The following is a 27,609-nucleotide window of genomic DNA, read 5'->3' as shown; positions in this document are numbered from 1 at the left end:
CGGACGAGCCATTCCGAAGCCCGCCCTCTCCATCTCATCTCCCGGAATATCCTGAAATGGCTTGCCACATCTGTTTTTAGCCTACTAAAAACCTTTCTAAATTGGGTTCCTTTTAGTGTCTTTTTAACTACTTGGACTAGTGTCAAGTTACTATTTCGCTAAAAAAAATAAGAGGAATGCATGCTTTTCTAGAGCCAGACTTCTTCCTGGGGGAAAAACAAGTGGTGCCTGGGGAATCTGGCCCAAGTCACCTGCTGGCCTCTAGGGTCTGCATACAGAGATGTTAAGATCAGTGGTTTGGGGGCACCTGTTAGAGCCCAGGACCTGCAGAACCAGATGCTTCTTTCCTCTGATCGTCTGCCAGGCTTGGCTGCCTTTTGTAGCCTGGCGCTACCTGCACAGCTTCCAGGATAGGCTGTGCCTCCCATGCATCCCAATTACCTAAGGTAACAGTTTCCATCCTGGAAAGCAAGGCTCTGATCAGGCTCATCTAATGACCTGGGTACCTCGGTGATGGTTCCACTGGGCAAGGCTGCCAGCCCATCACCTGGGAGAGCTGCAAGGGGTGCATGAGGAAATCCCTGTCTCCAAGTGTGAGGGAGTCTTTGTTGGCTTCAAAATTCACAAACATGAAACAGCACAGAAAACAATTCCAGGATTTTTAGCAGTCTAAAAAATAAAATTCTTCGAGGTTGGTCATTTTTAACCAGCAGCCCAGAAGATCCCAGGTACAATGAGGTCCCAGGACCCCTAGGGGCTTTCTGCACCTTTGGCCAGCAGCACATTACTATTACCATCCAGGCCTCTTGACTTCTCTTGAGCAGGTTCTCAAACTTCAGCAGGCCTCAGAATCCCCTGGAGGGCTTGTTAAAACAAGCAAGTCTCCACCCCAGTTTCTGATCCAGTGTGGGGCCCCAGAATTTGCATTTCAGACAAACTTCCAGGTGATGCTGCTGGCCTGTGGACCACACACTGAGTAGCAAGGATTAGACAACATGAGTTGACTGCAGAGGCTGGCTGTCTCATTAAGGTCGATGTGAGGATGTGAGTCAGGCAAGGCACTCAAGTTTGCTCAACTTTTGACTTTCATCTGCAGGGAGGGGCTGATTTTAGTTCCTCTGTCAGAAGTTCTAAGATTATAGTGAGGGGCTGCCAAATTTGCCTGCATATTTGAATCACTCAGGAGGGTGGCTATTAAATTCCCAAGCCCAGGCCACGCTCTGTGCCAATCAGATCATTATTTCTGGGGGTGAGGCAGAGGCATTACTATTCCTTTATATTATAGCTCCCCGGGGTGACTCCGAAGTGCAGAGAAGTCTGGGAACCACCGCACTAAGCACTACAATGTAATTAAAACATTTGCTCCAGTGATGTTTCATCAAAAAGGGGAATATCAAAGGGATATTCCTCTTCTCTTTGTATTATTAAGTGCTGATTTTGTGATCTGGACTCCAGGTGACCGCAGGAGTTCAGAGAGCCAGAAGTCCACGAAGGTTCTAGAGAGGGGAAAGGGAGGGATTGTCGGGAGAAGGAAGAAGGAAAAGCTTTGACATATGTGCCTGGTTTCTAAATGGAAAAGAAACAAATAGAAACTCCAGTGCTTCCTCCACTCTTCCCTCCTGCAAAAGGTATGCTGGGGATCCGGCAGACTTGGGAGCAGTCCACTCTTCCACTAGGGTGGCTTGGTGAACTCTCAACAGAGTTTAGGAAATGGTGTCCATGATTCGCAGGGAGGAGATTGCTATTCACCAGAGCTGGCAGGGAATCCCAGAGATAGGTTCCAAACACTCATTTTCAAGATCATTACAACTGTCACACAGAAGGCTTTTGTACTTGGATTTCAGCACTTGGATTTCGCTGTGTTCTCCCGACTGTGGCTGCACATAGTGGCTCAGGGACGGCGAGTGGTTGGCTGGAGAGAAAGAGCCGGCGTGGGCCAGGGCCTGCCTCGGTTCTGTCCTCTTCGTTCCTTCCATTGCTTGTGTCCTAAAATGAAGAAACGGAATAAAGGGAGGCGCAGGGAGGGCAAGTGACTTGCGTGGGTAATGAGCTGGATGGGGGTGAGGGAGAGGCTAGAGACTGGAGTGTGGGCCCTGGGCCCAAGGCTCTCTGGGAGGAGGAAACTCAAGATGGATTATACTTCCTTCAGTCTTGCCAGGTCTGAGTTCAGGAACTGATACCAGCTGGGAAGCCTTGCAATGGTTTTATCTCCCTTGCCTTTTGAGGAGCAAGAGAGGGCATGACGGGCGCTGGGGGCCAGCGAGAGCAACAGAAGCACACTCTTGAAACCATTGCTTATTTTTATCTGGGATCATGAATTGCTACTTTTCTTCTGGTGTCTTCTGTATCACCAACTCTAGCAGCTGCCAGGAAGGTGCCTGGGGCAGAACCTGAAGGTCTGTTTCTGTGCACTGTGCATGGGTCCCAGGACTCATTTTATTAAGAAACTCATAATTAAGAAGGCTTAAGGAATTGAATGTTAGTTCTTAAACTGGGGGCACCATAGTGTGATCTAATAAACATGATTGTAAAGGGGTAAAAGGGAGGAAAAGGAAAAAGTAACTGTAAAAAGTTTGATTCGTCAAGAAGTTTTCTTTTTTTAAAAATTTATTTTTTATTGGTGTTCAATTTGCCAACATCTAGAATAACACCCGGTGCTCATCCCATCAAGTGCCCCCCTCAGTGCCCATCACCCAGTCACCCCCACCCCCTGCCCACCTCCCTTTCTATGACCTCTTGTTCATTTCCCAGAGTTAGGAGTCTCTCATGTTCTGTCTCCCTTTCTAATATTTCCCACTCATTTTTTCTCCTTTCCCCTTTATTCCCATTCACTACTTTTTATATTCCCCAAATGAATGAGACCATATGTTTGTCCTTCTCTGATTGACTTATTTCACTCAGCATAATACCCTCCAGTTCCATCCACGTCGAAACAAATGGTGGGTATTTGTCGTTTCTAATGGCTGAGTAATATTCCATTGTATACATAAACCACATCTTCTTTATCCATTCATCTTTCGATGGACACCGAGGCTCCTTCCACAGTTTAGCTATTGTGGACATAGCTGCTAGAAACATCGGGGTGCAGGTGTCCCGGCGTTTCATTGCATCTGTATCTTTGGGGTAAATCCCCAGCAGGGCAATTGCTGGGTTGTAGAGCAGGTCTATTTTTAACTCTTTGAGGAACCTCCACACAGTTTTCCAGAGTGGCTGCACCAGTTCACATTCCCACCAACAGTGCAAGAGGGTTCCCTTTTCTCCACATCCTCTCCCACATTTGTTGTTTCCTGTGTCGTTAATTTTCCCCATTCTCACTGGTGTGAGGTGGTATCTCATTGTGGTTTTGATTTGTATTTCCCTGATGGCAAGTGATGCGGAGCATTTTCTCATGTGCGTGTTGGCCATGTCTATGTCTTCCTCTGTGAGATTCCTGTTCATGTCTTTTGCCCATTTCATGATTGGATTGTTTGTTTCTTTGCTGTTGAGTTTAATAAGTTCTTTATAGATCTTGGACACTAGCCCTTTATCTGATAGGTCATTTGCAAATATCTTCTCCCATTCTGTAGGTTGTCTTTGAGTTTTGTTGACTCTTTCACTGTGCAAAAGCTTCTTATCTTGATGAAGTCCCAATAGTTCATTTTTTGCTTTTCTCTTGCCTTCATGGATGTATCTTGTAAGAAGTTACTGTGGCCAACTTCAAAAAGGGTGTTGCCTGTGTTCTCCTCTAGGATTTTGATGGAATCTTGTCTCACATTTAGATCTTTCATCTATTTTGAGTTTATCTTTGTGTATGGTGCAAGAGAGTGGTCTAGTTTCATTCTTCTGCATGTGGATGTCCAATTTTCCCAGCACCATTTATTGAAGAGACTGTCTTTCTTCCAGTGGATAGTCTTTCCTCCTTTGTCGAATATTAGTTGACTATAAAGTTGAGGGTCCACTTCTGGATTCTCTATTCTGTTCCATTGATCTATGTGTCTGTTTCTGTGCCAGTACCACACTGTCTTGATGACCACAGCTTTGTAGTACAACCTGAAATCTGGCATTCTGATGCCCCCAGATATGCTTTTCTTTTTTAAAATTCCCCTGGCTATTTGGGGTCCTTTCTGATTCCACACAAATCTTAAGATGATTTGTTCCAACTCTCTGAAGAAAGTCCATGGTATTTTGATAGGGATTGCATTAAACGTGTAAATTGCCCTGGGTAACATTGACATTTTCACAATATTAATTCTTCCAATCCATGAGCATGGAATATTTTTCCATCTCTTTGTGTCTTCCTCAATTTCTTTCAGAAGTGTTCTATAGTTTTTAGGGTATAGATCCTTTACCTCTTTGGTGAGGTTTATTCCTAGGTATCTTATGCTTTTGGGTGCCATTGTAAATGGGATTGACTCCTTAATTTCTCTTTCTTCAGTCTCATTGTTAGTGTATAGAAATGCCACTGACTTCTGGGCTTTGATTTTGTATCCTGCCACACTGCCAAATTGCTGTATGAGTTCTAGCAATCTTGGGGTGGAGTCTTTTGGTATCATGTCATCTGTGAAGAGGGAGAGTTTGACTTCTTTGCCCATTTGAATGCCTTTTATTTCTTTTTGTTGTCTGATTGCTGAGGCTAGGACTTCTAGTACTATGTTGAATAGCGGTGGTGAGAGTAGACATCCCTGTCTTGTTCCTGATCTTAGGGGAAAGGCTCCCAGTGCTTCCCCATTGAGAATGATATTTGCAGTGGGCTTTTCGTAGATGGTTTTTAAGATGCTGAGGAATGTTCCCTCTATCCCTACACTCTGAAGAGTTTTGATCAGGAATGGATGCTGTATTTTGTCAAATGCTTTCTGTGCATCTATTGAGAGGATCATATGGTTCTTGTTTTTTCTCTTGCTGATATGATGAATTACATTGATTGTTTTATGAGTGTTGAACCAGCCTTGCATCCCGGGGATAAATCCCACTTAGTCATGGTGAATAATCTTCTTAATGTATTGTTGGATCCTATTGGCTAGTATCTTGTTGAGAATTTTTGCATCCATGTTCATCAGGGATATTGTTCTATAATTCTCCTTTTTGGTGGGGTCTTTGTCTGGTTTTGGAATTAAGGTGATTGTCAAGAGGTTTTCAACAGACTTTTTTTTTCACAAGAGCCATCCAAAGAGAGAGTGACCCCAGTTCTATTAATAGCTGTGTGCGGGGCTAGCCCAGTATAGCTTCGATAGAGATCTAGGGTAGCAAGTGCTAGAACACTGCTAGAAGCACAGTTACCAAAAAGAGCCCCAGCCAAGAGCAGTTGCCAGCCAACTTTCCAAGAGAACAGACTTATTATAAGCAAAAAAAATGTTTACAGTGCTCATAGCAATAAAAAATTCATTCATTTAAATGCCCTGAAAATATAGGCTGCTTAGGTCTGTGTGATGATGTCATATGGACAAGCATTTGCTTTCTTCCTTGCTAGCTTGTGGTGTTGCAGCCAGTGACTTATACCCTGAGCCTCAGTTTACTCCTGCCATCTTCTGCAATAATAGCACTGATTTTATAGGAAGGTTGGGAAGAGTATCTGACATAATATATATCAAGGCTTTGCATAAGTACTTGGCTTCTAAGAGGTTTCATAGTTCCTAGTTCCAGACCTGTTTTCTTTGGCCCTAGGGTCTCCTTCTGACAACATTCTTGAAAACCATTTGAAACTGGCACTAATCCGGAACTTCTGGAGGTCTGGATAGTTTGAAGTTGGGAAAAGTGGCTGGAGGAAATCCCCCTTTCTCATCTTCAAGCTTCTATTGAACATCCCCTTGCCCACCACCAAAGTTCCTGGGTTTCTATCTAGTTTTCCAACTGCACCCATTAATTAATATTACATATGATACTTGTAATAAGGTACAAGGTCCTGCCCATATACATTATCATTTGTTTTCATCAACTGCAATGAAATGGATGGACTAATAGGGAATTTTAAGAGTACTCTTACAGACTATCTGAGAAATCTGTCTTGTTATTTTTCTCTCCACTTCATGTGGATGAAAAGAATCCTACCCAACTATATCATAAAGCATCAGCTTTTTCAGGGAACACATATGTCCAGACTCTTTGTTTCCACCTTATCCAGTAGATTTGCCTTTGACTTTTAGCCATTTCCCTAAGTTAAGTCCTCCTGCCATGGAAGATCCTCCATCACTGAGGATAATAGGAATGTGTCACGTACTCTAAAGATCATTCTGAAAGATGAGTTTAAGAAATCTTTTAGGCGATGATAACTTTATATCTGAGTCTATATCTTTGCCTACATCTATATTTATATCTATATATCTCCTGAGGGCACATTTCTTTTTTTTAGAGATTATTTATTTATTCATGACAGACAGAGAGAGAGAGAGAGACAGAGAGGGAGAAGCGGGCTCCATGCAGGGAGCCTGATGTGGGACTTGATCCCAGGTCTCCAGGATCAGGCCCTGGGCCAAAGGTGATGCTAAACCCTGAGGGCACATTTCTTTAGAGTGAAATCTGATGTATCTTTGAGAAAAAGGATCCATATTTTCTCTCACGGAGGTAACAATTTAGATTTACATAGGAGTTTTCAGGTTTATAGAAGTTTTAAATCTGTTGGCTTTGTGCAAGTCATGAGATAGCTCTGACTAGACCATATGGAGGTTGTAATTATCCTAAGTCCTAGAAGGATCTGATTGCATGCCACTTCACCTAATTTGGGGGGGTTATCACAGTATTATCTCTATTTTCTAAACACATAATCTGAAACTCAGAGAGATTAAGAGACAGACTTGGAAATTTAAGGGCTCTACATGTGCCTTCAATGTAGCCAAGCCTATGTCTGAGCTCAGGGCAGTGGTATCTAGGCTGTCCCGCCAATCATTCAGACAACCCCAAAAGCCCATGATGAGCAGAACCTAGTCCAGGCATTGCTGGAGTACAAGAGAAGAATGAATTATGGTTTTAATGCTCATGAAGAGACAGGTATATAAATAACAAATTAACTCAGAGCAGAATGAGAGGCAAGGTTAGTAGTCATGAGCACATTACCCAGAGCTACACTGTTTGGGTTCAAAGCTTGGCCTCATTTTTCAGCTGTGTGACCTTGGGCATGTTACCTAAGCTCTCTGTGGTTCCATTTTCCCATTTGTCCAGTGGGATAATAATAACAAAACTTTGTGAAGACTAACTAGATTCCTGCTTGCAAAGCTCTTAGAAGATGCTAGGTTGGCATAAGTAAACATTTGCTAAAATTAACAAAATGAAAACTGCTATTGGAAGTCAGAGGAAAGAATATTAATTCTAAAGGAAGAGATTCAAAGCTGCGCAAGGGAGCCCACATTATAAATGAGATCAGAAAGATGAAGTTCTGGTTCTATGGATGGATGGAACAGGGGAGGGGTTCTAAATGGAAAAAGTTGGCAGAGGCATCTCTAGGAAGCCTGCAAGGTCCTGAGTTCCAGTTGGGGTGGTGATGGGGAGGGGTCCTTGGAAGGATGGGATCTGCCCCAGAGCAGTAGGAACAGTCTCCGTTTCACCATCTCCAGCTGCTCTGACACTGTCCTGGTTGAACTTCAGTTCTATGTTTTAAAATAGCAGAAATGGTGTTGGCATAAGAAGGTGTATATTGAAGAAGAGGAGGAAAATGCAGGAACTGGATTCCTGCAGGACTTACATTTTTAGAGGGTAAAATTCTCCCTTTGTGAGAATGTGCGTAACCCCTAGTAATCAGGGCTGGGTTTGGGGGATCTCGGGGCAGGTGACTGCCCAGGTCCATATGTCAGGCACCTTTGTCACTAGCTGCTGAGTAGATAGTGGCCAGCTGCTTGCAGAAGCCAGATGGGGTGATTACCATAATGGATACACCTCAGGATTCCTAGAGGTGAGCTCAGGGACTTGGCCTCCTGCCTCTCCTAGGCTGCCAGGATAGGACTTCTCTGGCTTATTTACAGACCAGAAATGTTCTTGAAAACACTACTCCCAATACACACAGACACGCACACACAGACACACATACACATACGCATTTTTCTAGGCAGAGGTATAAAATTTTATTTTGAAGGACCACCAATAAAAAAGCTTTTATAGCCTCTTTAGAAAATCACATTTAATGATGACACACACCATTGGTGTGATGGAAAGGGGCCTGGTTGGCATGCAGGAGAGCATGGGGCTAATTCTAGCTGTATTACAATCTAGCCATGTGACCTTGTGCAAGTCACAAAAATATTCTGGTCCTCACTTTGCTTATTTGCAGAAGAGGAGAGTAGATCATATTACTGTTCATATTATCCCAGGTTTGAGAATTATCCCAATTACATGACTCTAAAATGAGGTTTTTTGGAAGCCATATAGCATAGTGGTCAAGAGTATGGTTTTGGGGTTCTCATCGTGAGCTGACAGTTGCTGGCTTTCAAACTTTGGGCCAATTTCTTAATGTTTGAAATCTTCATTTGATTATCTGGGAGGTGGGGGTAGCATAATGCTTACATTGCAGAGCGTGGTAAAGGCCTAAAGACCCACCACGTTGGCTAGCATATGAGAAATGTCCACTAGCTCTTAGCGGTAGCTGTCCGTTGTGTCCCCTCTCCCATTGCGCCAGCACCTCTGTGATTCAGAAGGGAAGAGCTTGCAGTGTAGCACGCCCTGGCCACATGCTCTATTGGTTACCACAGCTCGCATACTATGGTTGATGCCAGGATTGGGAAGACAATGAACTTTAATCTCAGGAACACAGATCTGGGCTAAATTCCTGTGAGATAGTCTGAGGATATGCACCTGTTCCAGCGAATCTCTTCGGGAAGGTAAATGGCTCTAGGGGTTCAGGAAGAACATACGTGAGTCCCTGGTTTCCCTGGGTTTCAGTGTCTTCACCTGTCCTTCTGTCCTCTTCCTTAGGTTATGACAGGAGTTGCTAAACAGAGCAAGAGACTTTGAAGAATTTAGGGACATGGATAGATGACCGACCTAATTCCTGACTGAGCATCATAGAAATTATCCTGAGTATGGGAAATATGTGATTCAACCAGTTGAATGAATTGGAACTCACACAAATTCACTCTTGATTTTGGATTCTCTACCCTATGACATCAGAAAGTCTATGTTTGGTGAGATGATGAATGCACCATGCATTCTAGAATAAAAATTCTCATCCATTGAGAATTTTAAGTTATCAGGGTTCTGTTTCTAGCTCAAAGGAGACAATCTGAAGTTAAGAGATATAAACTCAAAAAGAGAGAAATTGTGTAGATTCATAAAACCACTCAATGGACTATTTTGCCTCTTTGGCCCTCTTCTCTGGGAGGCCCCCAGCATTTACTCACATATTTATTTAGGCAGATAACCCCAGGCCTTTAGGGGAGGCCAGAGCAAGGCCTCAGAAGATGAATGAAGTTAGCCTATCTAGAAAATAGAGAAGGGAAAAAATTTTGCATTCAAGATACGACAGCACTTACTGTGGGTTTCAAAAAATTACTGAGGAATAGGATATAATAGCAGTGTGCAAACTGGGGAAAAAACCAATTTCCAAGTGCTCATGTGAGCAGAACAAAGGTGGAGGGCTACTGCAGCCTTGAGATCATCCCATACTGCATTCAATTACACTGCCAAGAAACTACAGCTGTATGCTGCCCGTGCAGGTACAAATGTGACCGGGGCTGTGCTATAAAACTCTCATGCTAGGATGCTCTAGTCCCGGGTGCGCTGTCCATCTGCTGCACATTCCAGCCCTCCACCCCCTTAAATGCTTTACAGACACTAAGGCAGGTGATCACTTACATGCACCCCAAAGACAACTGCAGATAAAGTTAGTGGTAACAGAGTGAGACAAGAGAGGGTCCAAGGCCAGGCCAGGAAAGCAGTGACTATTCAGGAAGCTCAGACACAGACGAATGTGAGGATATTCCAGGGCCAGTCAGTTGTGGCAATACAGCAAGTGACAGGGCTTGAGAGGGGTGACCATGAAAGCCGGCACCCCCACCAGTCATCTCCATGGGTTCGGCCAGAGAATGTTAAAGAGCTGGACTGCACGACACTTGCAGTTACCCAGGGAGCCCAGAGAGCGTGTTCTGAGAGACACCTGGTATTCAGACCTGCAAATTTGCTTTGATCCTGCAATATCTTGCCACTGTGGCAGTACTGGAGATGGCTGATAGGAAAGCGTCAGATGCCTTATAGCAGGTGAGGCATTGGCTCCAAAGCCTTCTTTATAATCCATCGTCAGATAAAAAAAATCACTTTCCTTTCCTTTTTTTTTTTTTTTTTTTACACGGACATGATGGATTAGGCTGAACTGTGAAGAATTAATACAAAAGGGCTAATCACGTAGGCTAAATGTAGATTTATTTCTGTCATAACCAAGAGGGCTACGGTGAACTTCATTCACACACACATAATGACCTAGTTGTACATATATGTGTGACTTTAGATTTCAGCCTGTTCTCCCAACATGGAAGACAGCAAGAGAAGGAGGGCAGGAAACAGAAATTCCACTATCTTATATATTCCTTCTTCCACTTTTTCAAAAACATTTATTGACTACTTTCTAACACTTTCTATGTGTCTAGCTTTTCAGGATTCACAGGTGAGATGAGATAAGCTAGTCTTTGCTCACAGGGACCTGTTGTCTGTGGGACAAAATGGTACCCAATGTTCCTTCTTGAGCACAATTGTATGTCATGCCTCTAATATTGGATTGTAAATGTCTTAAAGGCCGGGATCCTCCCATTTGTTTTTCTGGCCCTTACCTACAGCAGGTTGAGAGGTCACTGGATACCCATATGTTAACAAGTTGAACAAAAACTCCAAGGGGTTAAGGTTTTTAATGTGGACAACAGTGGAGAAACAGGACATGCATGAAGAAGATATGTTTATAGCAGCAATGGCCACGATAGCCAAACTGTGGAAGGAGCCTCGGTGTCCAACGAAAGATGAATGGATAAAGAAGATGTGGTTTATGTATACAATGGAATATTACTCAGCTATTAGAAATGACAAATACCCACCATTTGCTTCAACGTGGATGGAACTGGAGGGTATTATGCTGAGTGAAGTAAGCCAGTCGGAGAAGGACAAACATTATATGTTCTCATTCATTTGGGGAATATAAATAATAGTGAAAGGGAATATAAGGGAAGGGAGAAGAAATGTGTGGGAAATATCAGAAATATCAGAAAGTAAAGACTGCTAACTCTGGGAAACGAACTAGGGGTGTTGGAAGGGGAGGAGGGCGGGGGGTGGGAGTGAATGTGTGACGGGCACTGGGGGTTATTCTGTATGTTAGTAAATTGAACACCAATAAAAAAAAAAAAAAAAAAAAGAAGAAGATATGAGCCAGATCCTGTCTTGCCCTCAGGAAATTCATTAGTTCACTGTGACAGTTCATACCGAATGCAGAAGAAAGACACAGTGGTCTGCACTTACAATGGATGGCAGTTGGCTGTGCCCAACAAGGCAGAGGGCATTTCTGAAACTGAGGTAAGGATGTGTGACTGAATGTGTGTGTGCGTGTGTGTGTGTGTGTGTGTGTGATGAATATATCTAGGAAGAACCTTTTATCAGGTGCAAGGACTGTGGAAGTTGTGAAAGAGGTTTAGTCTAGTTACCCGTGTGAGCAAATGTGAGGGGCGGGAATATTCTGCTTTAAAAAAAATGCAAGTGTGTACAGACACACACACACACACAGATGCACACACACTCACTCACACAAACACAAATATTTATTTACAGGAACACTATTGGAATAAATTTTCCAGAAATTAGGGTTAACACTGTAGGTATCAAATTTTACACAAGAAGTCTCATTACTTTAAGGCTTAAAATGCAGCAGTTAGTATTTAACTTAAAACACATAGGGCAGCCCCGGGTGGCTCAGCAGTTTAGCGTCTGCCTTCAGCCCAGGGTGTGATCCTGGAGACCCAGGATCGAGTCTCGCATCGGGCTCCCTGCATGGAACCTACTTCTTCCTCTGCCTGTGTCTCTGTCTCTGTCTCTCATGAATAAATAAATGAAAAAATCTAAAAACAAAACAAAAACCCCCACATAATAAGCTTTCAGTAAGACTGAAGAATAAAGCGATGTGGTCTTCTCCTTGCTTTCTTCTGAGAGTATTTGTTTTCCTTTCATCTCACATTTTTCAGAATGGTCACCCAATTTAGTGTTCAATAAACTGTTTTTTGGTGGGATGAATTTGTTTTGCAATTGTATCTGTGTTTTCATGTCCTTTATACCACAGTTTACCTTTCAATTAAACAGATTTGCTCTCCAAATTGGATTGATGGACATTAAGTAACAAAGATGATTCTCTAATGGATTTTGGGGGAGTAAGAAAAAACTATTTCTATGCACAAGGAGACAGTCTTCCAGATGCAAAAGTCACACTTGCAGCTACACAGAACACAGCAGGGGTGTGCATACATATCTTTATTAAATGATTGCAAGAGTTCTCTAAAGGAATCATATTCTCCCCCAAATACCTTTCCTGCTGCATGCAGGAGACAGAGGCGATACCACTGATCACAAATGTGCATGGATGGTGGAAGAGAGTGGTCTAGTTTCATTCTTCTGCATGTGGATGTCCAATTTTCCCAGCACCATTTACTGAAGAGACTGTCTTTCTTCCAGTGGATAGTCTTTCCTCCTTTATCAAATATTAGTTGACCATAAAGTTCAGGGTCCACTTCTGGATTCTCTATTCTGTTCCATTGATCTATGTGTCTGTTTTTGTGCCAGTACCACACTGTCTTGATGACCACAGCTTTGTAGTACAACCTGAAATCTGGCTTTGTGATGCTCCCAGATATGGTTTTCTCTTTTAAAATTCCCCTGGCTATTCAGGGTCTTTTCTGATTCCACACAAATCTTAAGATGATTTGTTCCAACTCTCTGAAGAAAGTCCATGGTATTTTGATAGGGATTGCATTAAACGTGTAAATTGCCCTAGGTAGCATTGACATTTTCACAATATTAATTCTGCCAATCCATGAGCATGGAATATTTTTCCATCTCTTTGTGTCTTCCTCAATTTCTTTCAGAAGTGTTCTATAGTTTTTAGGGTATAGATCCTTTACCTCTTTGGTGAGGTTTATTCCTAGGTATCTTATGCTTTTGGGTGCCATTGTAAATGGGATTGACTCCTTAATTTCTCTTTCTTCAGTCTCATTGTTAGTGTATAGAAATGCCACTGACTTCTGGGCACTGATTTTGTATCCTGCCACACTGCCAAATTGCTGTATGAGTTCTAGCAATCTTGGGGTGGAGGCTTTTGGGTTTTCTACGTATGTTTCTCATTCATTTGGGGAATATAAATAATAGTGAAAGGGAATAGAAGGGAAGGGAGAAGAAATGGGTAGGAAATATTAGAAAGGGAGATAGAACATAAAGACTCCTAACTCTGGGAAATGAACTAGGGGTGGTGGAAGGGGAGGAGGGCAGGGGGTGGGGGGAATGGGTGACGGGCACTGAGGGGGGCACTTGACAGGATGAGCACTGGGTGTTATTCTGTATGTTGGCAAATTGAACACCAATAAAAAATGAATTTATCATTAAAAAAAAAGAAAAAAAAAGAAATGTGTATGGAAGGTAAGACTGCTTGATTGTGCCTATTGACAAACCTGTGGATGGTTATAGGCAATTTTGAGAACTTTAGAAAAGAATATCTTCTCTCAAAATAATAATTTACTGTAGTCAGATCGGCTCATTTTGAAAAGAAAGTTTATAAATTATAGACTGAGCATCTTTTACGGTCTGCATAAAATAAATATAGATAGAACACCAACAGAATTTGTCCCATCGGTACCTAATCACACATTGCAATATTCCGCTCTAGATCTACACAATTCATGTATAAGAGTGTGGAAGAAATAGGAGTGGACAGCTCTCTCCTGAGGAAGCGACACTCATGCCTTTTTACTGAATCACTCCCCTTTGAAAATCCAGACTCCATACTTTCCTCCTGCTGCTGGTGTTCAGAGCCAACACAGTGAGTTCCAGGGAGGTGCCAAGGCCACGGGCATTAAAACAGATCTCAGCTGCAGATGCATCTGTTATTCAAATAGATCTCGGAGCCAGAACATAAACAATAAACGTACAAATATTCTTCATATAACCATAGGATTTTAGAGTTCATTGGGTCCATTTCCCTTCATTTCGAGGATGCATAAACTAAGGATGCTAGGTAGTGAGAACCGGTTGGTTTAGTCCCTGAGAAATGCCCACAATGCCCTAGTGTGTCGGTTCTGCGAGGACTCTGGCTACTGGCTGTCCCAGAATTCCTGAGTAGCCTGGCCCTTCTTGCTGCCAACCGAGTCTTGCTTATTCCCTTCCCTATTCTTACCTTCTTCCTAAAACAGGAGCATGTCAGGTTCTACACCAAGCCAACCTCCTTCTCCTGAGCTCTTGGGCCTCCCTAAATAGCTATTTCCCTAATCTCCTCAAGTCTTTTAGCCCATGGCCTTGCTGGTACCATGATCCGGAAAACGAATGTTATCAGGAGAGGGTGCTATTGCCATTGCCACAACTCAAAGTCCACATCCTCTCTCACTGAGTTTTGCTCCAACCTGACTTGTCTCTATGTCTTCTGTCACCTTTCTAACCCTTTCTGCAGTGGATACTAGAATTATGTTTCAACAACACTAGTTAGAACATATATGATTCACCGGCTTGATGCCTTCCATTAAAACAACACTACCCACTCCGTGTCTACTTTTACCTCCTCCTCGGAAGGCCATAGCTAGCCTTCCAGCCTCAGTTAGCTGACCTTTCCTATTAGTTCTCTCACACTTGCATCAAACCACTTGTTCTTTCCCATCTTGCCATTTATTCCTGTTCTGTGTTTTTCCTACAATGGTGCTGCTTCGTTTTGCCCAGATGGATCCAGCTCCTTGCTGTGTTCTCATGATGTCTTCTATGTTCCCTCAGGCAGAATTTGGCCTGCACTGGTGCTGTCATCCTTGTAATTCACATGTATTATAGCTCATTGCTTAAATGGTTATGTATTACCATTTTTATGTTCCTTGAAGACAAGTGCATCATAAACATTTTTGTATTTCTTAGTGCCATGGATACAATAAGTATATTATTAAATGTTGGAGGCATTATGCTGAGATGGGAGTAGAAAGCCTACTTTTAGGGTAATTTGTGAATAAGACAAATTGGGCTCTTTCATTAGTTTTTCTTTTTAAAACATTTTAAAGAGGGGAACTGAGAAAACCTCTGGGCAGAGAACACCTCAAAGGTTCAGTAGGGCAGCTAGGGACTCATCCTTTCTGGAAGAGCTGACTGGCATGGAGGGTCCATAGAGGGTCCCTCTCCTCTCTCCTGCTGCTGATAGCTCAGTACCAGCTAGTGCCTTGCTTCCTGGGTGATATACTGGGGGAAGGTGATATGAAGTGTGGTAGTACCTGGGTGGGAATCATCACAGGCTACAGTGCCAAATTCACTCTTTTTCCCCCTAGTTTTGTGTTAAAGTTATGGAGGGAGATAAGGTTTGAATCAGCTACGTTAATATGATCATTGAAATGGCTGATGGTAGATTGAAATGGAGAGGAATGTCATTGAATTAGTATAAATTAATCAAAGGTTCATACTATAATTACCCAGGTCACAAATTATCAATCATAAATATCCAGTTCATTAAAAAAGATCTATAAAAGGCAATAATGAGAGTTCAAGACAGAAAAATTTTGGGAATGTCTATAAAAAGAATTTGTCTCTTCTCTTTCAAGTATGAGTTTGATGTCTTAGAAGAACTTGAGAGATTTTGTACAAATATTATTGGTATTTTGTACTGTTAGGTATTACCTATGTTATTCTTATGATTCAGCATTATTTCCACATTTTATAAAGGGGTAACTTTGCCTCTCTTTTGCTTCTTCCATTGATCCTGGATCTGATGGCTTTTGGAGAGAAGCAGATGTTCTTTGTTGTATGTGACAAGGGCACTTGGAATCTTAATATACCTTCCTTGCATGTGAATTAGAAAGTTAACGCTGACATTTAGTGTTCATCTGAAGCTTCTTTCCTTTGTTACTCTTTTAGTAACAAATGTTGTGAAAGCAATCATAAGTCAACCTCTTTGGGTTGATAATAACCTTTAAAGCATCCATTTTGATGGTTTCATGCATCTTCTACATTAATAGAGTTTAACATCTCTGGCCTTGACTTCTCTTAGCTCCAAAACACTATCTATCACCTGTTATCAGAACTCTTTCGAATAACTCAAAAATAATTTTGAGTCCTATATGACTATAAGAGCTCATTTGGATTTTTAATAAACAGTCACATTCTAATGAGGTCTTCATAAAACTGACTAAATATGCTTAGAAATCATTAGCTTAAATTACCAGTGCAAAAACCTCCTTTGGGAGTTCCGCAGATTTGGTTGTAAGATTTTTGGCAGATGGATTAGTACAGCTACCCAACTGAGTTTCTGAATCTCCACACAAACGGTGTAAATGGGAATGTCTGGGAAACTGGCTACTGGATAAAAAGCTAAATGTCCCTCAGGTGGGTTCATTAAAGAGGGAAAACAATCATAACACATTCCAGAGCAATTTAAATGCCAGGTGTGCAGCCGTCGGCAGGTGCCAGGGAAACTGACAAGGGTCCCTTCCCAGAACACATGGGCTGAAAGGGGATGCACAGTGGTGACAAGGAAGTCTTAGATAATGACAGGTCCTGGCAGATGTACCAAGGACCCCGCTGGAGGGAAGTGCAGCGTCTGTGTCTTCTGCACCAGGTGCTGCGACAGGGAGGGCTTCCCAGTGGCTCCAGCACTGGCAATTACAGCCGCCTAATGCTGAGCGCTTCAGGGCAAAAATCGGGAAAGCGGGTTCCCAGCTCTGACTTAATGAATCAGCAGCAAGTCTGTGTAAACAAACAGGCATCCGCCTAGCTCATGCCTAATTCATGAAGGACACACCATGTGCAGTAAACATGTTAAGTAGGTAGTTGTTGCCCTTAAAAACCATGTCATTTTGATTTCTTCGGTGGTTTGCTGTTGCTGTTTTTAAGCATGGAAAATGGGGAAGTAATCTCTAAACAAATGTGCAGGATTAACAACGGGAAGTGGCTTGGAAAAAGGGTAGTGCGTTTTCCGGAGGGAATGTGACCTCTTGTCAAAACCCCCAAATCATGCCAGGCATTTCAAGGACAGATGCCATTAAATTCATTACTAATTGAAGACAGGCAGATCCACGGGGCTGACGGTAATGAGGTGAGCGTTCTTCAGTGTTGACCACATCCCCACAAACCTGGTAAGGATTTTTTTTTTTCAATAAGCTTACCAGACCTAAAATTACTGAGTTTCTTTAAGCCTATGGGCTTCCATTTATGGGTAAACCTGAAACCTAGTCACCCTCTCCCCTTCAGCTGCATACTTTTAGCTAGGACTTCCATGGTTACTTGTCCGAAGGAATAGTTTCCATCAAAAAACCAACAGTGACTACCCTGGATAGGATGGGGTCCAAGTGCCTGATGGAATGAACAGACCACCACCACATGGACTTTATTTTTTATTTTTCCAAAGCCAGGTAACTTGAAATGAAAATAGGCTCCCTGCCACATATGCCATGTCCAAGAGACAGTGGGCTTTAGCGTATCAGTTTTTTTTTTTACTACAGTTATTTTACAGCACGATCTTCTTTTGATCTTGCAGCCAAAGAACTATGCTGTCCTCATCTTTCCCCAAAGTTTATGGGTTTATCGTATGAAAATAGCTTACTTCTTCAGTTACTGGGTCTGGAGAGTATATACTTGGGAATTTCAATTAAGCAAGCAAAGAGCATGTGTGCCTTTATTTTATTTTTAATTCAGTAGTATCTGTTACTTTTAAATTCTCTACTTCTCAAATAATTGATCTTGGGATTATGTTCAGTAAGCTCTGATGCAAATACGTAAAATCTGAGGTGGTGAATAACTTTTAAGGATTATGGTGATGGTGAAAATATGGCATTATACCAGTAGTCTCCAGATTTCTCTCTCCTTATCATACACAGGCCGTCAGCAGATATTTGTGAAATGAATGAAGGATTCAGAATCCATCATACATACATTTCAGGGAAAGAAACCCAAGTACATGAAAACAGAGAATCTTTAGCTTAACTCTTTCACGTTAACCTAGCATAGGCGAACAGCTCTCTGACACTAAGTTGGAAGAAATCTTCATTCATTTCATTATGCAGTTACTGAGTCCCAGAAGGCAGAGGCCAAAAATTCTGGTGGCACTGCTCGTTTTTTTTTTTTTTTTTCTCAGTAGTCATTACTGCTTTCATAGCAAGAGAATGGGACGAGAAAGGTAAATTATAGACATCACTGTAAGTCTTAGGTAAGGGTGACACTAATCCCTGTATTTATTAAGTCCTTAGAATGGGTTGGGAACTTCTCTAACCACCTGACACGCAGAAATTCCCTTAATCTTTACAAGAACCCTATGAAACAGGTGCTGTGACATCCCCATTGCCCAGGTGAAAGGTGGGTGGCAGAGAGGTTGGGCAGCCCCTTCTATGCCAGGTATGCAGTGAGCACCTGCCACCCCAGGCTCTAAGCCATCTCCCCTGCTCTGTCTCCCAGTGGAGGGAACTGAAAGACAATAAACAGGTTTTGTTTTTTCAGTACATAAAATATTGCTTTGTAAGTTTTTATACTTTACATAATGGTCTCCTAACTATCAACCCATTGTCTTATCACTTTATATCCTTTATCGTACAGAAAGTTTTCCATTTTAACGCGGTCAAATTTTCCCATTCTTATCATGTTGCACTTTTGATATCTTTGAAACATTCTTTTTTAAAAAAAGGTCATAAATGTTTTCCTTCATATTTTGTTCTAAGTCTTAAAGCTTAATTTAATTAGGTTTTAAAGCTTAATTTAAAGCTATATATTTTGGTCTTTATTTGGTATCCATTTTTGGGTGTTTTATGATTTTTTTCTTTTTTGTCCACATGAATAACCAAATGTCCCAACTCATCTGATTGCAAAGCTCATGCTTTCTCCACATATGGCCATAGTCAACATCTGGGAGATTTCTCTCTTTGTGGTACCTATAATTTTCTATTTTCCTATGTCCTTGTCTGGTTTTGATCAAGGTTATACCAGTCTTCTAAAATAAAGTGAGAGAACAGTTTTGCCTTTTCTCTTCTCTTCAAATAATTTTTATTAGATTATCCATGCCTTGAATTTTTAGTAGAACACACCTGTAAATACATCTGGAACTGGTGCTTTTCCATGGGTTACTTTTTAACCATAATTCACTTTTTAACCAAGGCCTATTCAGAATTTCTGTTATTTTTTGAGTAAGTTTGGGAAAACCAAATTTGTTAAGAAACTTACCTAATTTACCTCAATTTTCAAATTTATTGTTAGTCATATCACCTATTATGATAAAAGAATCTTTATCCTATTCCGAATATTGAGAGCTTCTGGCTTTCTATTTATGTTAGATTGCCAGATGTCTGTCTATTTCATGAATCTTTTCACAAAACCATTTAGATTCTGTTGATTTTTTTATTATTGTTTCTGTGCTTTATATTGAATGCTTTTCTGCTCTTCTATTTATTTCCTTTTTTCTTTAGCTGTACTCTGTTCTTCACATAACTCCTTGAATTATATGCTTAGTCTCTCTTCTTTTTTTGTATAAGATTTTATTTATTTATTCATGAGACACACAGAGAGAGGCAGAGGCAGAGACATAGGCAGAGGGAGAAGCAGGCTCCTTGGGGAGCCCGATGTGGAACTCGATCCCAGGACCCCAGGATCATGTTCTGAGCCGAAGGCAGATGTTCAACCACTGAGCCACCCACGCATCCCAGTCTCTTTTCTTTTCTAACAACATTTAAAAACATATACACCCTTTTAAGTCCTAGTTTATTTGCATCCTACAAGTCTACTCTGATACTTTATGATTCACAGTTTGAACTCTGTTCTGATTTCTATCAGAGCATTTTATTTTGACCCATGAGTTAGTGGAAGTGCTTTCTCGCCCAGACCCTCAGTGAACTGATCTGCCTGCTTGTCAAATCCCTCTTCTGCTTCCCTCCACTTCCCCCTGGACTGACCTTTCTCTAAGTGTTTACCTCTTGCGGGCTTAGGTGTCGTGTGGCAATTTCAGTTCAAATTCCTAGTGCTATACAGGCCTAAGACATTATCTCCTGTTCACAGTGGCCTCTAACACCCAAGACCCAAAATCATTGAGGCTGAGGCCCCCCACCCTCCCTCCAAGACTGACCCACACCACCTGCCCAGCCCCTGGAGAACACTGGCAGTGTCCACTCTTGTCTCCAGTCCCACTCTTCTGGTTTCTAGAAGTTTCCATTTTTGGGAGCTAAGTTAAACATTTTTAGCATATATATTTACATTTATACATGATTTACACATACATTATATACACACATTTAAATATATACTCATATTTTACCTAGAATTTCTAGATGTTTGTAGGAGGAGGGTTTTGAGATTACTTAGTTTGCTATTTTTGCTAGAATTGTAGGTATTTCCCACTTCTTTTTTTTTTTTATTTTTTTATTTTTTTTTTTTAAGTTTGTATTTATTTATGATAGTCACAGAGAGAGAGAGAGAGGCAGAGACACAGGCAGAGGGAGAAGCAGGCTCCATGCACCGGGAGCCTGATGTGGGATTCGATCCTGGGTCTCCAGGATCGCGCCCTGGGCCAAAGGCAGGCGCCAAACCGCTGCGCCACCCAGGGATCCCTATTTCCCACTTCTTAATGTCTCTCTTCTTGATTTGCACCTCCTGATACTTCTGAAAATTCTTTTTTTTTGGAAACAGCTTTATTGAAGTATAATTGATATATAATTGATCCATATACAATGGTTCATGTGTATAACTTGAGTTTTGACACATGTGTACATCCTGATGGCATCACCATGATCAAGGTAATAAACATAACCAGCACCTCCCCAAGTTCCCTGTGTCCCTTTGTTGTTTCATTTTTGTAAGAACACTTACCATGAGACATATGCTGTTAACAAATTAAGTGCACAAAATTGTATTGCTAACTACATAAGCACTATTTTCTACAGTGGATCTCTCGAATTTATTCATCTAGTGTAACTGAAACCTTAAGGCCACTGAACATCAACTCCCAATTTCTTCCTCCTCCCAGCTGTTGGCAACCACCATGGTATTCTTTGCTTCTATGGATTTGACTATTTGGGATAATTTGTATAAGTAGAATCATGTATTCTGTGACTGGTTTATTTCATTTAGCACAATGTCCTCTAGGTCCGTCCATGTTGTTGTATGTGGCAGGACTTCCTTCTTTTTTAAGGCTGACTGAGAATCTTAAGAAACCACCCCTTTATGGTTGCTGCCCCGGTATTTCACTCCTAGGCTAATCTTCTAGGCTACCCTTACTGCTGAGGGTCAGTCTCACAATGACGACCTTCTCTAAGAATTAGTGGGTTCTTGAGTTGAGCAGAGCCATGGAATTGACCCTGCTACAAAACAAAGTAATTGCACCCTGTGTTTTTTCTCATTTTTAAATTCAACTCTGTAATAATCTTATAGCATACTAAAGTTATAACTACTTAAGCATTTCCTGGTTAAATAAAATAGCTCTCATGACCAGTTCCTCCAGATAAAGTAATACAAGACTTTGGGGGCAGGTGACGATCTCTGTTTTACAGGTTAAGAAACAGAGGACCAGGAAAGTAAAATCTAAGCAAGAGGAGATGCAGGAATGCCACATGAAGAATTGCATCCAGAGTCAATTTTCCTGAGTTAGGGAATGCAGTCATGTCGAATACAGCACCTATTGAGTTTTAACACCCCACAACAAGTGTTCATGCTCAGAGGTGTTTTTGTGTGCTCAATATAGCCAGATAACAACTGCTTTTAAATCCTGAGTGCCTTTCCTGTCTGTTGCTATCGCAACAAATGAAAGCAATTCAGTCTATGTTTACTGATAATTTATAAGCAAGTGCAGCAAGCGATAGGAGGAGGTACATTAGTTAATGTTTTCTGGAGTACACATCATACTTCAAAAGCCTACTCTTCCCTTACTTACTTCATGTTACCAACTGAGCAAGGAACAGTGGCCATGTAGGTGGATACCCCACTTACCCTTCCTACTTCCACCAGGTTGGTCACCATTATGATGCTTGCAGTGTTTTCATGCCACACCATCCTCCAGAAGTCATAGATGGTCTCTTGCATTGGTCCTGCAGCAAAACAGAACACAAAAGACTTCAAAAAAAATGTTTGTAAGTTTGCAACCAGAAGATTTCTGGGGCTTGCAAATGAACCTGTTAATATCCTCATTTTGATAGATGGACTTGGCTCTCCTTTCTAGTGTTGATGTAAATGAGGACTCTTCTAAAACAGCACCTATAGAAATACTGACTTTTTCATACATGGTTGAATTTGCTCATGTCATCAAATGTATCTGCATTTGAGCTCTTTTTACTTACCCTTCTTAAACTACTGCTGTGAAAGTTACTTCTCCATCATTTAGCTATTTATCTCCATAATACTCAAGAGTGAAATTTTAAAAAATGGATAACATTATTCTTCCTGCTGACAATTGGCAGATATCCCAGGGAAATAGTATATAGAATGAAATGAGCCTCTATAGGAAAAATGGCCTTTTCTTGTTTCTAGTATTTTTCTTATTCTGTGCTATCAGATGAGTCCTTATTTTTTTTCACCTGACTTCCAAAAGTGAGAAAGAAGTTAGACTTTTAAGGCAGTTGTACTTCCTGTCACTGAACATGATCAGCATCTTGGGCTCAGCTCAGCTCTTGGGGCCTGAGTATTCAAAAGCTCTTTCTTATGGACTGGGAAAAAAAGGGAGACAGGCATGACAAAATATCATTTCTATAGGTACTAGCAGGTACAAGGAGGTGGAATATAAAATTTCTTTGAATCCAGATTTGTAAAACCCTAATCTCTACCTTATGCTCATGCATATTTGAGGGGGTAAGTGTCACAGTATAAATCTTCACAAGACAAGGAGAAATGCAAGGAAATGAGAGGAATACAATTTCAAAGGCACAAGAGTCACATGATATGTGTGCAATCATACAAATGTTCAGGCACATGCTGGGACCAGGACCCAGTCTTACTGTAGGATCTTGACATTGCAGATTACTAGATTTGAAGTTCAAATATTTGAATTTGAGATTTGCCTCTGCATTTTAACTGGTTGTGTGATTTTAGACAAGTTAGCCACTGTGAGCTTCAGCGTCAACATCTTCCTTTATCTACATACTGATTTCAATAACACTTCTCAGGGTTTTTTTAGGATTCATGGAGTTAATGCATACTCAGGCATTTTATAAAGAGCAGAACATCTGAACAAAGAAAAGGTGTGTTTAAAGATATTTATGAGTGGTCTTTCCTTGGCTAAGGCTTAAACACTGTGCAATGTGTGGCACACCTGGAGGCCCCCTTCAATCGCCTCCCATTCCTCTTGACCAACTGTCAGCTGGTTCTTGTGTGATTTTTCTTCTCCTGCTTCACCATCAAAACCTCCTTCCCTTTTGTCCACAACACAGGCTTCTATCATTTTTCCTTTCTGCTCTGACTACATGCTCACTCTTCCTGTGAAAATTGACTCCACCTCTTGATGTCTCTGAGGCTCATCCCTTTATAGGACCATGTATACCACCTTTCACAAAGCTGTACCTGCCATTTCAGCCCATGTCCCTTGGCATGTGTGTGTCATTCTCCTGATACACGGGCTGAAGATTTCAATGACGCAAATCTAAGGTTAAAGAAGGGACAAGTAAACATTGGATGCTATCCATCGCTACTTTCATAGCTGGTGGAGAGGAACTTTCACTGTGTACTGAACAGCTTGTCACTTATTCACAAGAAAAAAAAAATACCCTGAGTCTATCTTTGTGTAAACAGTTTTCCCAGCATGACCCCCAAACAAATGGGTGGCCCAGACACTTCCTGCTTCCTTCAGTACATACACAGGTCTGTGCCACCTACTCTGAAAGTTCCAGAAAAAGTTCTGATGACAGTGGCTATCGTGGATGACTCAGATGTTCCAGCATCATGGAAGGCATGTGCCTGCAGAAGAAAAGCTACCTCTCCCTTCTGTGCCCGACAGCAGTCACCCCAGAAATATTCCAGGCTAGGGGCAAGTTCCCAAGTGCAGTTCACTTACCCTTTCTTAGGTTTAGACTCCCATATGATTACTTAATTCGAGCTCCCCCTGGAGGGAAACATGGCTGTTGTGCTTTACTACAATATCCTTAGTGCCTTATAGACTACCTGGGACATAGCAGGAGCTCAATGAATAAGTGAATCAGTGTGTATGTCTATGTATGACCTGTATTATTATTAACATGTATTAAAATATGTATAAATATTAAATAATGTTAATATATTTGTACAAATCCTCTCCTTGACTTATATTTCGGAGATTATCTGTAGAAGCTAGAAAGCACATTGACTTTACTCCTTTCCAGTTCATTGAAGCGGGGTGGGGGGCATCTTTTGCAAGGATCTCTTCAGAATGAGAGTGATGATCACACAGGACTCAGGGTGCTGTGACAGAACTGCTCCCAGCCAATAAGCAAGTCACTCCTGTTTCCCAGACTCAAGGTTCTGTATCTCAACTTAACTCAGCCCATTTCTTAGGTAACTAGAGTGCCATCCTGGCCTCCAGTTACTGTTCTCTACTGAGAGCCATGGTTCTCAACTGTGGCTGCATATTACAATTACTTTGTAGCTTTTTAAAAATTCTGAGATCTTCTAGTGCCACCCATGTCATTGCAAAAGGCAAGATTTCATTCTTTTTGATGGTTGAGTAATACCCCATTGTGTGTGTGTGTGTGTGTGTGTGTGTGTGTGTGTGTATACATATTACATCTTCTTTATACATTCATCTGCTGATGAACATCTGTGCTTTTCCCATATTTTGGCTATTGTGGACATTGCTGCTATAAACATTGGGGTGCAGGTGCTCCTTCGAATCACTATGTTTGTATCCTTTGGCAAATACCTAGTAGTGCAATTGCTAGGTCGTACAGTAGCTCTATTTTTAACTTTTTGAGGAACCTGCATAGTGTTTTGCAGAGTGGCTGCACCAGCTTGGCATATGCTAAGTGAAATACTTTAGTCAGAGAAAGACAACTACCATATGATCTCACTCACATGTGGAAGTTCAGAAACAAAACAGAGGATCATAGGGGAAGGGAGAGGAAACTAAGAGAAGACAAAATAAAAAAGGTGACAAACTGTAAGAGACTCTTAACTCTAGGAAACAAACTGAAGGTTGCTGGAGGGGTGGTGATTGGGGGATGAAGTAACTGGGTGACAGGCATTATGGAGGGCAAGTGATATAATGAGCACTGGGTGTTATATGCAACTGATGAATCACTGAACTCTACCTCTGAAACTAATAATACACTATATGTTAATTAATTGAATTTAAATAAAATAAAATAAAATAAAATAAAAAAAGTTTTGAGATCCTCACCTCAAAGACTGATTTAATTGGCCTGGGGTGAGGTTAGGTCTGGGTGTGTTTCTAAATCTTTCCTGGTGGAAAACCATAGATCCATAGCATCAGGAACATTTGGCTCCACCTTCTGACCTATTAGGGGGTCTCATATGGAGATGTAACTGTGGAACCAAAGATTTGTTTGTTTTGAATCTACTGATTAGTCTAACTTTGAATACCAGCAATTTGAATCAAGGAATCCTAATTCTCTCTGATTTAGAAGGAACTTCACTCATAGAGTATCATCAAGGAACATGGCTGTACCATCTCACTAAGGGGGTGAGGCAGTTTAGGTAATTGGGTGTTGTTTTGTTTTGTTTTTTAATGTTTACATAGGAAAAGATTAGAATAGAAAAATGAAGTAGGTCATTGTTCTTTTCAATGCTAAAATTAGGACAGGTATCCAGAAAAACCAAAACAGTTGAGTTAAGATCTGAAAATGAATTTGAGCACAAAGATTATTCTAAGTCGGTCCCAGAAGGAAACAAACAGCCATGCAAAGCGAGGGTCCCCATCTCCCCTGGTGTGCTTTTCCTTTGGTCTTCCTCATCTCTTCTTCCCTTACCTCACATGGTACGTGTCCTGTGAATATTTGAGAGCAGCCCTTTCTGACACACAGCTTGACCTTCTCCCTGACCTGGTCACTGGTGGTTCACCAACAAAACTACTCAGGGGTGGGCACTAGAGATTCTCATCTTCTTGACTAATGAGTCAAGATATTTTCATGAATGCTTATTCAAATTTTGTTTTTTGTTTTTGTTCATTTGAGGGGGGAAGAAAAGAAATGCGAAGACACCTCAATTTAAGGTTTCTAATGCAAATTTGGTCAATCCTAGTCTTCTTTTCTCTTTTAAAGTAGTCAGATTCTACGGAATAATATATTTCAAATTATTTCCCTGAGACATGGAGAAATTATGACTCAGAGACATATGTCTTCTAACAAAATCATAAAGCAGGCCAGAGGCCAGGTAGGCTTTACTGATATCAAGAGTCACTCCCTTTGATTTTGGCAGCTCCTGGTGGGGTCTAAGAGACCCCACGGCATAAGCTTACAGAAGCAGGCCTGGGACACAAGGCAGCTACCCCTGGGGACCTGCACCCTCACAGGGCTGAAATTTGGGGAGGAACACCAGGGCAGGGTCAGTATTCCTCTGCCTCTCATGTCCCTCTCCCAAAAGCTGGTGTGGCAAATGTCCTTCCCATGAGGACAGTAAAAGGTCACTGGGGAGTGCTCCCAAGCTGGACAAAGGGCTCCCAAGATGAGGAATCTACAATAGCAGACAACAGACTCTGAAAAACCTCCCTCGCTCCAGGGACGAATAGCTGTGACCCACACCCCACCGTCTGATTCCTGCAGTTTGTGGCTGGGTGGGAGTCTGAGATTACCGTGGCTGTGCCTTTACAGATGTTTGTACAACAGGCAAAAGGTTATTCTCAGCAGTCGTCCCCTCGAAGGACTAAAGCACTTGTGAAAGGTAAGGTAACGAAATTTCAATGGTATCAGGCCAATAATATATTCCATTTCCCTCAAAATAGCTGGCTTACATGGGCCTCTGCTGAGAAGAAACTGTGCTCGGGGGTCATTCTGACCACCCCCAAGCCCAGAAGGAACAGCAGAGAAAAAGGTCAGGGAGGACTAGAGTGCAATAAAAAAAAAAATTAAAGGCAATGAAAAACATAAGTGAAAAGACATTCAAGGATGGGCTCTACTGTGTTCAGATGAGTTTTCTAGTTCATGGGAAGTAAGAGATATTAAAAATCACAATTTCAGATCTTGATAGAAGACTTGTGTCTCTTCTTTTCACATCCTAATTTCTCTATGGCATGTTTTCTGTGTTAACTAGAGCTGCCGAGAGGTCAAGGTCCTCAGCTCACAGTGGCATATTAGAGTTTTTTGAAGGGAAGAAAGATAGTACAAATTCACATTGTGATTCATGATAAATAGAATAATACCTGACTTCTTCAAGGGCACTTGCTATTTCCCAGTTCCTGTTTGAAGTATTTTATAGGTCTTATCTCATTAAGTTAAAAAATTGCAGTCCTATGTAATTGGGGCTATGGTTCTCCCCCATTTTGCTGAAAGAAGAGGGGGCCTGGGGAAGTCAGGCATGTGGCTAGTGGGCTGTAGAGCTGGGGTTGGAGGTCCAACCCACTGTGTGACG

At 41.5% G+C, this 27,609-nt stretch overlaps 1 protein-coding gene across 8 annotated transcripts in view; it reads right to left on the bottom strand.

Moving 5' to 3' along the window:
* The window catches only part of PTPRM (protein tyrosine phosphatase receptor type M), a 778,989-nt gene that overhangs the window by 35,656 nt on the left and 715,724 nt on the right, over window positions 1–27,609 (bottom strand). For all 8 annotated transcript variants that reach the window (XM_038543828.1, XM_038543830.1, XM_038543829.1 and 5 more), the window contains one exon: window positions 22,054–22,151. In XM_038543828.1, the coding sequence (XP_038399756.1) occupies window positions 22,054–22,151 (98 nt within the window). The remainder of the gene's footprint in view (window positions 1–22,053; window positions 22,152–27,609) is intronic.

Source organism: Canis lupus, chromosome 7 (genome assembly GCF_011100685.1).
Source record: "Canis lupus familiaris isolate Mischka breed German Shepherd chromosome 7, alternate assembly UU_Cfam_GSD_1.0, whole genome shotgun sequence".
In the NCBI taxonomy this organism is placed as follows: Eukaryota; Metazoa; Chordata; class Mammalia; order Carnivora; family Canidae; genus Canis; species Canis lupus.
This window is presented reverse-complemented; position numbering and strand designations above follow the sequence as displayed.